At 56.2% G+C, this 12,496-nt stretch overlaps 1 protein-coding gene across 1 annotated transcript in view; it reads right to left on the bottom strand.

Annotated features, from left to right (window-relative positions):
- TIMP2 (TIMP metallopeptidase inhibitor 2) overlaps positions 1-12,496 on the bottom strand; it is a 13,255-nt gene continuing 759 nt past the window's right edge. Inside the window, exons 2-4 of the mRNA XM_025047112.1 lie at positions 10,947-11,055; positions 4,290-4,414; positions 1-2,959 (exon numbers count right to left, since the gene is read on the bottom strand). Of these exons, the coding sequence (XP_024902880.1) occupies positions 2,762-2,959; positions 4,290-4,414; positions 10,947-11,055 (432 nt within the window). The 3' untranslated portion in view covers positions 1-2,761. The remainder of the gene's footprint in view (positions 2,960-4,289; positions 4,415-10,946; positions 11,056-12,496) is intronic.

The following is a 12,496-nucleotide window of genomic DNA, read 5'->3' as shown; positions in this document are numbered from 1 at the left end:
TTCTCTTTGATAATACTGTTTATTGTCCGTTGACCGAGCAATCACTCAAGAATGATACAAAGCATCAGAGACATGCGCAGTCTGCTTGTCGGCTTTCAACGGCTCTCGTGTTCCCAGCACAGGAAGGTCTCAGACTTCATGTTCCAGCAAAAACACATTGCCCCAAAGTCAAAAAATAAAAACGAAACAAAAAAAATATCCAAACAAAACCACACGAAATGAACAAAGCTTTAAATTACGGCAGCGAGTCCGATATTTCTTCTCACTTATCAAGCAAAGATTCGAAAGTAACTACAATGTAAACTTTATTTTAAATATTTTGAGTTGCTTGCATGAAGGACGAGAATAGAGGCAGACGCGCGGTGCTTGGAATATAATATATAAATTAAACAATGCCGAATGGAGAGCCTCCTTCACTATATCTATATTGCAACTATTTACTGTGAAGGCATTTGAGTGGCTTCCTCTCCCGGCTGCCACTGGCCACTTTGTTTCGATCTTTCTTTCTCTTTTCTACTCAGCGCGGCTGACAGGGCGATGTGCGTGCATTGACCGTAACGGCCGTGTTTCAGACCCAACCGACTCGAAGATGCTTTACTCAGTAATAACTGGAACCGGAGAACACAAGATGGAGGTGGGAAAAGGCAAAGATACTCCGAGAACTAAAACCACGAGCCGAAGGGGCCGCCAGCAGAGCTAGGACCACGCCGTGTTTTCCACTCTGGGCCATATGCTTCCCCGATGCAGAAACCTTTAAAAAAATAACAGTGCGAATCTAACACCTACCAAGGGTAATAAAAAACACAGCACGGGAATGATTACAACCGATGTCAGAGACAAACCAAAACATTTAAAAAACCAGCAGAAACAGGAGTAAATGTTACGTATGATAACACCATCCGGGGAGCACAACGGGGGGTGGGGTGGGCCGTTATACTGGTGGGAGGGTCCGGTGGTCTTGTATACACTGACATCACGTGGACTGGTCCATTACAACACCTCACAGACTTTTGATCACTGTACAGCATGAAAGCGCCCTTGGTTGGGGCTCATTCCTGGACTTCTAGTCTGCCCTGGAAAGGGAAGTCATCAACATCTATGCTGACCGGGTCCCGGGCAGGCATAGGGGCTGCATGCCGCTTGGGGGTCAGGAGTCTTATGGGTGCTTTGGGGTCACCGCAGAATGGCGCGGGCTTAGGAGATGGTGACTGGCAGGCATTGCGGAAGGACCACTCAGAGGCTGACAGACCTCGGTTTCCTTTCGTGTGTGTGCATATGAGCACGTGTGCACATATGTGCGTGTTCACGCCACGTGCACGGTAAACTCAGAGGTTTACCTTTTCAACACGAGTAGGAAGAAAAAGGAGATTTTCTTGACTGTTACTGAGAAACTTCTGCCCGTGTTAACCCCCATTTTGCTGGCATCAGAGACTATTTTTAGGGAACAAACAGGTTCCCCAGTTCCCTGTGAAGTTTCTTAACGGAGACATCTTTGTAACATCAGAAATAGAAGCGGAGGTTGGTACACCTGCAGCTCGGGTTCGCATGCTCTCTTTAGACAAACGAGATGTCTCATACAGCCAGCCAGTGGCCTGGAGGCCCCAGAAGAAATGAGTTTCGCCGAAGCCACCTACCGCCACAATGCATCCCCGCCGCCAGGCGGACACTTAGCTGACTTTCCTCGCGGAAATCCAGGCACAGCGCGGGGACTGTCAGTCTCTGAGCGGGGGGTTCATACTAAACCTGCTCAGGTGGGGCTCTGAGGTGTGTTAGGGGACTCAGCAGGACCTGGCTTTTGATGTCCTCAGGATATGCACGAGGAGAGCACAGCTAGCTCATGCCACTGGCCACACACGACACCCCGCAAAGCCAATCCATGCCGCTCCATCCAGACATCCGAAGCCGGAATGAGGAAGAGGAGGAGGCGTGAGTGACTTCGGAAGCTCAAGAATAAACCACGGGGCAGCCAAGCGTCCCCCACACATCCGTCCTCAGGGCAGAAGGTGGCACATTCCCCTAAGGGTTGGGGAACGTGTGTGTGTGGGGGGGGCACCGAAATGAGCGGGCTGACGCTTGCTGCTCCCACATTTCTACAAGGCCCCGGAGGGAGGCGCCCACTGGAATTCTGCGGATGAACAAGATTAATGGGGGCTCCTCAGAGAATGAGCCACTGGTCCGGGATGCTTCTGGAATACAAGAGTCACGGGTGCTGGGAGTCTGTGGTCGGCACAGGGAGACTGGGGGGTGGGTAGGGCACTTGCAAAGGGCAGGGACAGCCACCCTAGGGCCAGAGGTGTGGAAGCTGCAGGAAACGAGGGACGTGCCCCTCTCGAGATGAAAGGGACCTGGTAGGCCTGCTACACAGTCTTGCAACGACCCTCGAAAGTTTCTACAAAATGCACATTTCCAGGCTCTGCCCTGACCAGGCCAAGGGGACTGCTAGGTGCTGCGTGCTCAGCGTCTGTGACGGTGCCAAGGCCGAGCCTGGGAGGGGAGCCTGCGTGTCCTAGCCCTGCCCGCACCCCAGGACCGAAGGCTGAGACGCAGTGCCCAGGCTGGCAGGTGCAGTGTGGACGAGCCTCTCCCTCGAGATCCACAACCACAGAGGGAAGGGGAACGGGGCGGGGAGGAGAATCACACTAATTTAGACCCACTCGGATGACTGTTTTATTCATGCTATTTCCAGGAAGGGATGTCAGAGCTGGACCAGTCTACACTCTTGGAGGCTTTTCCGTTGGCCACAGGGGTGCTGCCGGCCGGCTTACGGGTCCTCGATGTCGAGAAACTCCTGCTTGGGGGGCGCCGCTCCGCGGTACCAGGCGCAGGAGCCGTCGCTTCTCTTGATGCAGGCGAAGAACTTGGCCTGGTGCCCGTTGATGTTCTTCTCCGTGACCCAGTCCATCCAGAGGCACTCGTCCGGAGAGGAGATGTAGCAGGGGATCATGGGGCAGCGTGTGATCTAGGAAGAGGGGCGCGAGGTGGACTTGGTGGAGGGCTGAGGCCGCGCGGGGGCACCCCCAGACCCCAGCGGTGCGCCAGGCGCAGGCGGTCAGGGCGCTTTGCTGAATGAATGACCCAGTGAGTGAAGCGGGGAGGGCGGGGCCTGGGACTGGAGCAGAACCCACTCCATCAGCAGCCCCGCCGACGCCCCCTGCTCTCCAGACAGCAGTAGGTGGCCTGCCCAAGGGGAGACGAAGCCTGGGGGAGCCCCGTGCAGGGCCTCTGCCCCCCAGCTACCGCACGGCTTTGGGCCAGCCGGTCGCCTTCTCTGGGTGTGGGGACATGGCTTTAGCTCCCTCCCACCCTCCCGGGGGTCTAACAGCAACAATTACAACAACAACAACAATAAACAACAACGAGGCTTCCGTTTCTTTCCTGGAGACAGAGACGGGGCGAGCGAAACGAAAGGTTCGGCACGGTGCAGTCACGCACGCGGCTCAGTGGGGCCGCGTGCACGGCTGAGGACCCCGAGCCCGCAGCCTGAAGCCGTCACGGCCACGCACGGAAACAGGCAGGACGTGTTTCCGATTTCATGCTGGACACGGAGGAGTCTGCTCAACGTACGTGCAGCTGTGGGTCGGAATCCACGTTTCGAAGGAGCCAGGGCTGGGCTGATGGCCACCCAGGAGGATGGACGGCAGGGCTGCACGCAGACCCAACCGGCACCGGCCAGTCCCAGCGGCCCCGCACCTTCGGGACCCAGCCTCACTAATGGTGACACAGAGGGGCGCCTGGTACCCAGCAGTGCTTCCTGTGCTGGGGCTGGCAGGGAGAGATGCGGGGACGGGAAGTGTCCGATGACAGGCTCCAGGGCCGGGGACCGTGGAGCACGGCTCACCCATGGCCCTGTGTCAACGTTGCTCTCCCTGGGCTTGGCACGGCCACTGAGCCGCTTTCAGGAGGCGGGGCTGGGGTCTCGGGCATTCGACACACACAGACCCTCACGTTTGCAAGGACCCACGCGTGGGAACGGCCGGGAAGTTGGCGAAAGTGTCACACCTGGGACACTTTCACAAGACATACGAGTCTTTGCACCTAGAGAAAGACTCATAGGAGAATGTTCTCCCCATGAACTTCTTCTTCCTGGAAGCTACAGGCCACACAGCCAGATACTCCTGGCAGAGGCGTGTCTCAGGGCTCTGCAGGGCCCAGGGCCCAAAGGCTCTGTCCCTGTCCTAAGCCAGGCCCCTGTGGAGTGAGAGGCCCTGGAAGGCCAGGGATAAACCCGGGCAGCCCCACTGGAGGCGGCGGTAGGAGGGGAAGCCTGGAAGGAGACGATGCCAGCTTACCTTGCACTCGCAGCCCATCTGGTACCTGTGGTTCAGGCTCTTCTTCTGGGTGGTGCTCAGGGTGTCCCAGGGCACGATGAAGTCACAGAGGGTAATGTACATCTTGCCGTTCCCCTCGGCCTTTCCTGAGGAGAGACGGGGGTCACCAAGCTCAGGGTAAGTGACAAGTTCCTCCCCTCCTCTGCCCACCTCCCGCATCTGGATGCAGCTCAGGCAGGTGGAGGTTAATTCAAACAATACGGTATGCTGTGGGCTGAGCTGTGTCCCCCCTAAATTCATATAATGAAGCCCAAACCCCCAGCACGTGATGCGATGGTATTTGAAGAGAGGGTCTTTAAAGAGGTGATTAAGGTAAGATAAGGTCATTAGGGTGGGCGAGCTCTGATCCAGTGTGACTGGTGTCCTTACGAGGCAATGAGGGCACAGACACACAGAGGGACGGCCACGTGAGGACGCAGGGAGAAGACGGCCGTCTGCAAGCCGAGGACAGAGGCCTCGGGGGAACGACCCTGCGACATTGTGACCTTGGACTTCCAGCCTGCAGACTGTGATGACATAAATGGCTGTGGTTTAAGCCACCCAGTCCGCGCTATCTTGTTACAGGAGCCCGAGCAGACTAACACACCACGGACTGTTTACTCCGAGTCTAAGAGAATGCATGCTCACTGTAGAAGACTGAGAAGCAAAAAATAACTTTAAAAAACTCCCTATTTACACCCATTACCTGCAGCTAACACTTCGACGTATTTCCTAATATTCTTTTATGCACACGTGCTGATATACAGAAGATCACGTTGTATGTAGATTGTACTGGTTTTCATCAAACGTTTATTCACGTGCAGTTCCTGCATTTGATGTTGAAGAAACCCTCCATTCTGGGTTTTTCCATTATGAACAGCAAGAACATGGAATTTTATAAAAGTGGAAATCTGCTCTGAATTCGTGGGGATGCCGAGGTGCTATTCATCTCTCCCACCTCAGCTTCCCGGCCCACCCCACCCCCGCCCCGCCTTTGCTGAAGAGCTCACACTGGCGACAGCCTTGTCGTTAGCTGGGCAGGAGAAAAAGACGAACGAGCGTATTCTGGTGGGTGACAGAACCTCACGAGGGCCACAGAGGTGATGTGAAACCGCACCCCTCCTGCCAGGATGGCAGTAATGCTAGCGATGAGCACCAGGGCCCAGCACCCCAGAGGCAGACAGGAGCCTGGGCTGCCCCTGAGCACCACCCCGCCAACGTGACAAAGCTTCAGTGCATCCAGCCGAGTGGCCTCAGGCACAGCGCCGGAGCGGAAAATCCGCTAACAGAAACGTACTTGATGAAGTAATCATGCGGCTTGTGCCCTGTCCCCTGCCGGCATAAATGGCACTGTGATCTATCTCTGGAAGAAACAGACCGGCCTGCCCGAGGCCGCACTGGGCACAGGTGACATCGTGTGTGCGGGGCAGGTGGCGGGAAGCACTCCCTGGACATGAATCCTATGTCCTCGCTTCTGTCTCCCCGTTCCTTAGCTCCGGGGGCTCTGCCTCTCCTTGTATCCGACTGGCCTAGCGTAACATTCCAGGGGAGGAAAGGGAGTTGATGGATGGAGAGGCGGGATTACCACTGCGGCACGTATGCTGAATCCTAAGAACTAGAAAGAAGTGTTTAGGTGGCCTTCGCCACTTCAAAAGTAGATCTTTGGCTTTTTCTTCTAGACCCGTAGCCATTTCCTGGGAGTTCAGGGTAACTAAGGAAGGAGCACACTTGGCAGATGGCCAGTAAGTCGCTGTTCCATCCCGGGTTCCTCCGGCATTTACTACCTGTGCAGGTGTCTTACCGCCCTTCCCCTGCCCAGCCTTGACATTCTCCGCGGATGGGCTGAGCTCCATTCTGGTTCTGCCCTCTGACCCTCTCGAGCGACGTCTGTTGTGCCCTCGTCTGGCATCAACGTCCCCCTTTCTACTGCTCGTCGTCCTTAGGTATCTTGGTCCTTCATTCGCATAAGGTAGGGGCTGCGTCTTGGTCCTGTTTTGGCCACAGTCCCTCCAGTAAAACGTTCCTGATGACGACCGGCTGCGTCTTGGTCCTGTTTTGGCCACAGTCCCTCGCTTTGCAGTAACTGCTCAGTAAAACGTTCCCGATGACGACGTTCGCTTTTGACCTTTGCACCACCAGTTCGAGCTTCCGCAGAGAGGAAGCAAAGGCGGGACGAGGTGACGAAATGCAAACTGTACCTTCTCAACGGCCCTAGTTCCCAGGCGAACGTGAACTTGGGATGTCATGCATACATGGGGGAGCATCTCGGAACATTAAGAGACAACTGAGACTTGGTGTGAGCGTCTGTTACAACATTCTACTCACGTCTGCCTCGGAAACAAAGCAAAGCCGCTCTTAGACACGGAGAGACAGGAACTCGCTAACGTCTGTAACTGAGAGTGTATGTTTACTTTGCCTTTTGGAAGAGAAGACTGCAGAATAAATCCACAGGGCCGATTCCATAAAGAATCCTGAACACACAAGTGTCTCCTGGGGCCGACTCGGCATGTGACGTTGAGTCATCAGCCCGAGAAAAGTGGGCTGCCTCGGGCTGTGTGGTCGCTTGCAGGGCTGCAGCCAGTGCTGGCAGAGCGATTTATTGCACCCCGTGATTTCTGGTTAGCCCATCCCGACTCCAGGAGAGAACGATCTGGAATCTGTGCTTCAGAAAGTCAGCACCAGGTCGGACCCGGGCTAATGTCATTGAGCCTGGGGAGGAAGCCGGATTAGGCAGGTTCCTCTGTGGCGGGCGAGCCAGCCACCATGAGAAATGCCTTTTGTTGATCTTATGCTCCGTGACCAGTTAGGATACTGACCACGAAGGGCCACAGAAGATTAAGATTATGTCGAGAGAGTCCCGTTGCAAGGGAGCTGACCGACCTCGGCCGCTGGGCGCAGCCCTCCTGAGTACGTGCTCACCGGCTACTCAGCACCTCGCGGATGAAAGGTCTGCCTCTGACCCAGAGCACGAAAGGTTCTCACTAGAAGCTGGCTGTCAGTCCTGGCTGCACGCCAGACTTTCCTGGGGGGAGCTTTAAAAATGCTGATGCCCAGGCCCCAGCCCCAGAGATACCACAGGACTTGGCCGGGGGTCGGCCCGAGCACCAGGATGTTTGCGAACTCACTCCCTGTGGCAGTGCAGTGAGCGGTGCGGGCGGAGGACCGCTGGGCGAGAGCTGGGGCATCGAGACTTGAAGCCAGGACTGAATGAGCCACAGGGGGATGTAAGAGACTGGGAGTCGGGAAGACTAGGGTCACGTGCTGGCTGCACTACCCCCCGCAGCATGCCCCAGGCTGAGGTGTGACGAGAAGTGGCCCATGAGCGGCCAATTGGGAGGAAAGGATGCAGCGTGTAGCATCTGCCGACGCCTGCGGTGCACACACTCCCACGCGGGCTGATCTTAAGCTACCAACACGACGTCAGCCAACATCTAAGAATCAGTTCATGAAAACGGGGTCAGGCATATCTATCTGGTGCACCTGGGGCTCCCGGCTCCATCTCCTTATTCCTTAGTTTTCCTCATCTGAAAAGTGGGGATCACAATAGTGCCTTCATCACAGAGGGTCGCAAGGACTAAATGGAATCGGCATGAAAAGCACTTGGAGAACATCAGTGCCAGGAAAAGGGCATCCGATTCCTATTGACGGGGAGGTGCTGAACCCAGACCAAGGTCACTTTACCACCCTGGAGCCACCACGAGGGGACCCCACCCCTCCCTCCTTTAAACAGTGCTTCCGCAGCTCTGCAGTTTGGCCAGACAGCCCCTAGAGGGCGATGTGAGGAGCCCGAGCTCTCTCTGGGGTTCCTTACCCACCCGGCCAAAAAGGGCAGAAAACCAGAAGCCGTTGGTTTGTTAGGGCTGTAAGTTCCTTGCACCACGAGACGTTTCATCTCCTCTCTCTTCTCTGCAGATCTTATTTTTTGGATCATAAAAGTAACAGATGTCATAATTTGCAGAACTTAGCAAATACAGGAAAGCAGAAAAAAGGAGACATAATTAACGCCAACGGGCGGGCTGACTTCCTTCCGCATTGTTCTGTGCTCACGCCGAAGCATCCTCCTCACCCCGCCCCGGTGGGCGCCCGCCCGTGCCCCACGCACCATGCAACCCTCTGCCTTCGCCGCTTCCCATGCTACCGTGACGGCAGAGCCAGGACGTAAGCTGATTTTTGTCCCTGTACTCCTCTCTCCGTGCGATGTTATTTTTCTTACAAAAATAGTAGATCCTGGGAATGGAAAAACGGTGCTGCTGCCTTGGAAAACAGTCTGGCAGCTCCTCAAATGATTAAACACAGAGTCACCATATGTCCTGCGATTCTACTCCCGGGCGTCCGTGCGGGAGAAATGAAAACACACGTCCACGCAAAGCCTCGTACACGAATGTTCGCAGCAGCATCATTCATAACAGGCCAGCGGTGGACGCAGCCCCAGCGGCCGGGAAATGATGACCGGGGAGACGAAACGTGATGCGTCCTCCAGTGGAAACTCATGAGCAAGAGAGGTCGACACGAAGCACCACACGGTATATCACACGAGTCCGTTAATACCGAAGCGGGGGCCGGGGGTCGGAAAGCAGATGAGTGGTCGCTAAGAGCCAGGGTGGGTGGAGAACGGGGGTCGGGGGGGAGCGGCTAAGGGTTAACAGGCCTGCACTGCGGTGATGGTTGCAGGCCTTTGTCCCGTCACCGAAACCATCGGCCTACACGCTTGCGGTGGGTGAACTGTATGGTGTGTGAATTACATCACAATAAAACTGTTAAAAACAACAGATGCTCTTAACGAGAAATTGAGGATGTTCAGACGTGCCCGTAAAAGAAGAAAAAATGTCCCTCATCTCCAAGGAGAGAACAAAAGTCTGGGTGCAGGGAGTAGGAAACCAGAAGTCCCCGTCGAGAAGTCCCCGCGTCCCCTTCGCTGCCCGGGCACCGTCCTCACCGCAGCGACCTCCCGCCCGGCGCCGAGGTCGGCATCTTTTCCAGACACGACGTCTGGGTCCTGCACCTTCGAGGGTCTCTCTCCCTCCCTCTCTCTCTCTCTCTGCACCCTCTAAGCACCCGCTCACTGCTCCGTCCGCTCCCACACAAAGCCTGTCTCATCGCCTCTCGTTCCTCCTCCCGACCCCCGCAGTGGGGACACGCGCTTGCTTCTCAGGGCCCCCCCTGCCGAGCTCCCGCCGCACCAAGCACAGGGCCGGGCACTCACGGGCGCCTGCTAGATGTGTCGATTTTGGAATATTCTCAGCGGAGGGGGAAAAGGTACAAATGACCTAAACAGAAGGAAATCCTCCAAATCATGGAGATTTGGATCTGGACTTAATTTTCAGGATTAAATTTGGACCCTGGAGCAAAACACATTGTCAGTGTAGGGCAGCTGTCCCTCCTGACGGCTTTTCCTGTCAGTTTGTGATCTGACCCCACCCACCTCCCCTACACAGCAGGCAGCAGTGTCCCTTACTGCCCGACAAGCACTGGCCAGTCCAGTGGCCACCAGCCGCACGAGGGGTCACATTTACACTTAAAGGAAAGCCCCCGTGTCTCAGTCGCATTAGCCATGGACACGGGCCCATACGCTCAACAGCCGCGCGTGGCTGTCACACTACACAACACAGACGTAGAGCATTTCCACTGTCACCGGACCAGTCTCCAGGCTGGGCAGTTCTGCCCTCTAGGGGACATCAGGTGATGTCTCGAGACCCCACAGCTGGTAGGGAGGATGTTATGGCGATTAGTGGGTAGAGGCCGGGAATGCAGCTAAATGTCCCGCAATGTGTAGAAAAACCCCCGTGACAAAAAATGACCTCGTCTCAAATGTCACCGGCACCGAGGCCGAGGAACCGGGCTCTGGACTCCCGGGGTTCCGCCTGGCTGGGCAGGTCACAGAGGCAGGAGAAAGAAGTAAAGAAAGATGCTTTATTTACAAACATAGTTCAAAAAGAGAGATGCAACAATAAACGTAATGTGGTCCATCCAGACAACGGAACATCATTCAGCCTTAAAAAGGAACGAATCCTGACACCTGCTACACCACGGATGGATCTAGAGATCATCGCGATACACTGAAGGACAAACATTCTATGATTCCACTCATGTGAGGGCCCTGGAATAGTCACATTCGTAGAGACAGAAAGTGGACCGGAGGTCGCCGGGGGCTGGGGCAGGAGCTGGGGACTCTGTTCAGTGGGGCCGAGACTCAGTTTGGGAAGACGAGAGAGTCCTGGAGATGGTGGTGACGGCTGCACGACACCGTGACTGTCCTCAGTGTCACAGAACTGTGCACTTAACAATGGTTTCAGCGGCAGATTTTATGTTATGTATATTTTGCCTCAATAGAAAAAGAGATGCTGAACCAGGGAGAGGCCCTGACAGCACCAACAGATTTAAAACAAGGTTTCAACCCTCCCTCCCGCCTCCTGACCAGCCTTGCCCAAGGCTCCCTTTCAGGATCAAAGGGCAAAAGTTCTCACCTCTTTGTGACGCCTGACCTTGAATTTCCTATGACTATCGGTTTACTTTGTTTCTTCTCATTAAGGCTCTATCCTAAGGCTGCCTCTCAGGCTGCCCACCTGCCCGCCCCTGGAGCCGGGAGACGCAGACCCGACAAGCCTCTAAGGATGTTCCCGTCAGTGCCCGCACACACACCTGCAATGAGATATTCCTTCTTCCCTCCAACGTCCAGCGAGACCCCGCATATGGCCGAGGAGGGGGCCGTGTAGATAAACTCTATGTCCTTGTCAGGTCCTTTGAACATCTGGAAAAAACAAGGGCGCGGAAATGTCAGCGGAGGCTGCACAGCCGGCGAATTCCGAGCCCGACCTGCCCCACGGGTCCCGCCAGCGCGGACGGGGGACAGAAATGCACCAGGGACACGGGGAGAAGACAAGCGCTCCTGATGCGAAGCGGTTCTTTGGCGTCATTTATCGCTTAGCGTGGCAGCTGTCGGCAGGCAGAACATTGTCACCCACAGGGACCCGTCTGGGTGGGACAACACCTGCGCTCTCCCTGCTACCCGCGAGGTCATTTCAGAGTCTCTGCGGAGGGGCTTGTACACCTCCCCGGCGGTGCTGACCCATCGTGGGGGTCGCCCCCGTGTACACTCCCAGGAAGTGTATCCAGCACCAGTGACTTGACGCGGACCGGAGAGGCGCCCGTGGTTAGGGTGTAACTCCGGGGTGTGACGTCTCGACCTCTGATTTACTTACAGCCTTTGGGACACATCTACTGCCCAGGTGAAGGGGGTTTGTTCCCGGACCCCAGCAGGAAGTGAGAGACCCCCAGCCCGGGAGTTCCTGCTGCCCCACCGGGGGACAGGGACAGGTGGGGACGCGGGTGTGGTGGTGAGCCTGGCGGTCCACCCCGGTTTTGGGGGTGCAGGCCGATGGGAGCTGAGTGTATGGAAAGGGGGCGGCACACACGCTGTGTGACCCCACAGCACAGGAGGCTACACGGGGTGCAGAGCGTGCGCACGGCGGGCTTTACGCTTCCACGCGAGCCCCCCTGGGCCTCTCGCCGTGGCCACGCCGAGCGTGAGCACTGTTCTGTCTCTGTGCTTTGGGTTTTGCGGAGCGCTCCAACAAGCAAACCCACATGGGACAGGGTCATCCCCCATGTCACGATGAACCAGCTCTCAAGAGCGACACGCCAGCCCACACCGGGAAGGTGACGGTGATGGCGACCCCGTGCTGGACCAAGGAACGTCTCTCACCCAAGAGCTGAGAGCAGGCCGAGGGGCTGGCAGGAGCCTTTCCTCAGCCCTTTCTGAGGTCAGCAGGGCACAGATGTTGGCTCTGCCGCGTCACAGGCAGGTCTGGGCACTGAGAGACCGGGCCGCCCCGTGCGTGACTCAGATGCGGCGACTAAGTGTTTCACTGACCCTCCGATACCATTCATCTTCCGCTTTTCACTTTGGTAACAGAGTCGAACATGAATGGCGACAAGCACCACCACACAGCTGCCCCTGCGGCCGGAGCCTAGAACCTTCTTCTTGCAGATCAAGTTAGCTCTCGTGGTAACTTTCCGCCAGAGCTGGTCCTGTTCCCCTGTCCCCCAAGTTCCTCCTCCCTCCCTCCCAAATGTGGGCTCCTTGCCATGTGCCCTTGAATACGGACATTCAAGAAAATCTAACAGCCTACCTCCCGCCCCTTAGCCAGCAGCTCCGGGCGCCGGCCTGTCCCTCAGCCACCTGGCGGACA

The sequence above is a fragment of the Pteropus alecto genome, unplaced genomic scaffold (genome assembly GCF_000325575.1).
Source record: "Pteropus alecto unplaced genomic scaffold, ASM32557v1 scaffold134, whole genome shotgun sequence".
Classification (NCBI taxonomy): domain Eukaryota; kingdom Metazoa; phylum Chordata; class Mammalia; order Chiroptera; family Pteropodidae; genus Pteropus; species Pteropus alecto.
The sequence above is the reverse complement of the archived record's forward strand: the minus strand, read 5'-3'. Positions and strand labels throughout refer to the sequence as shown.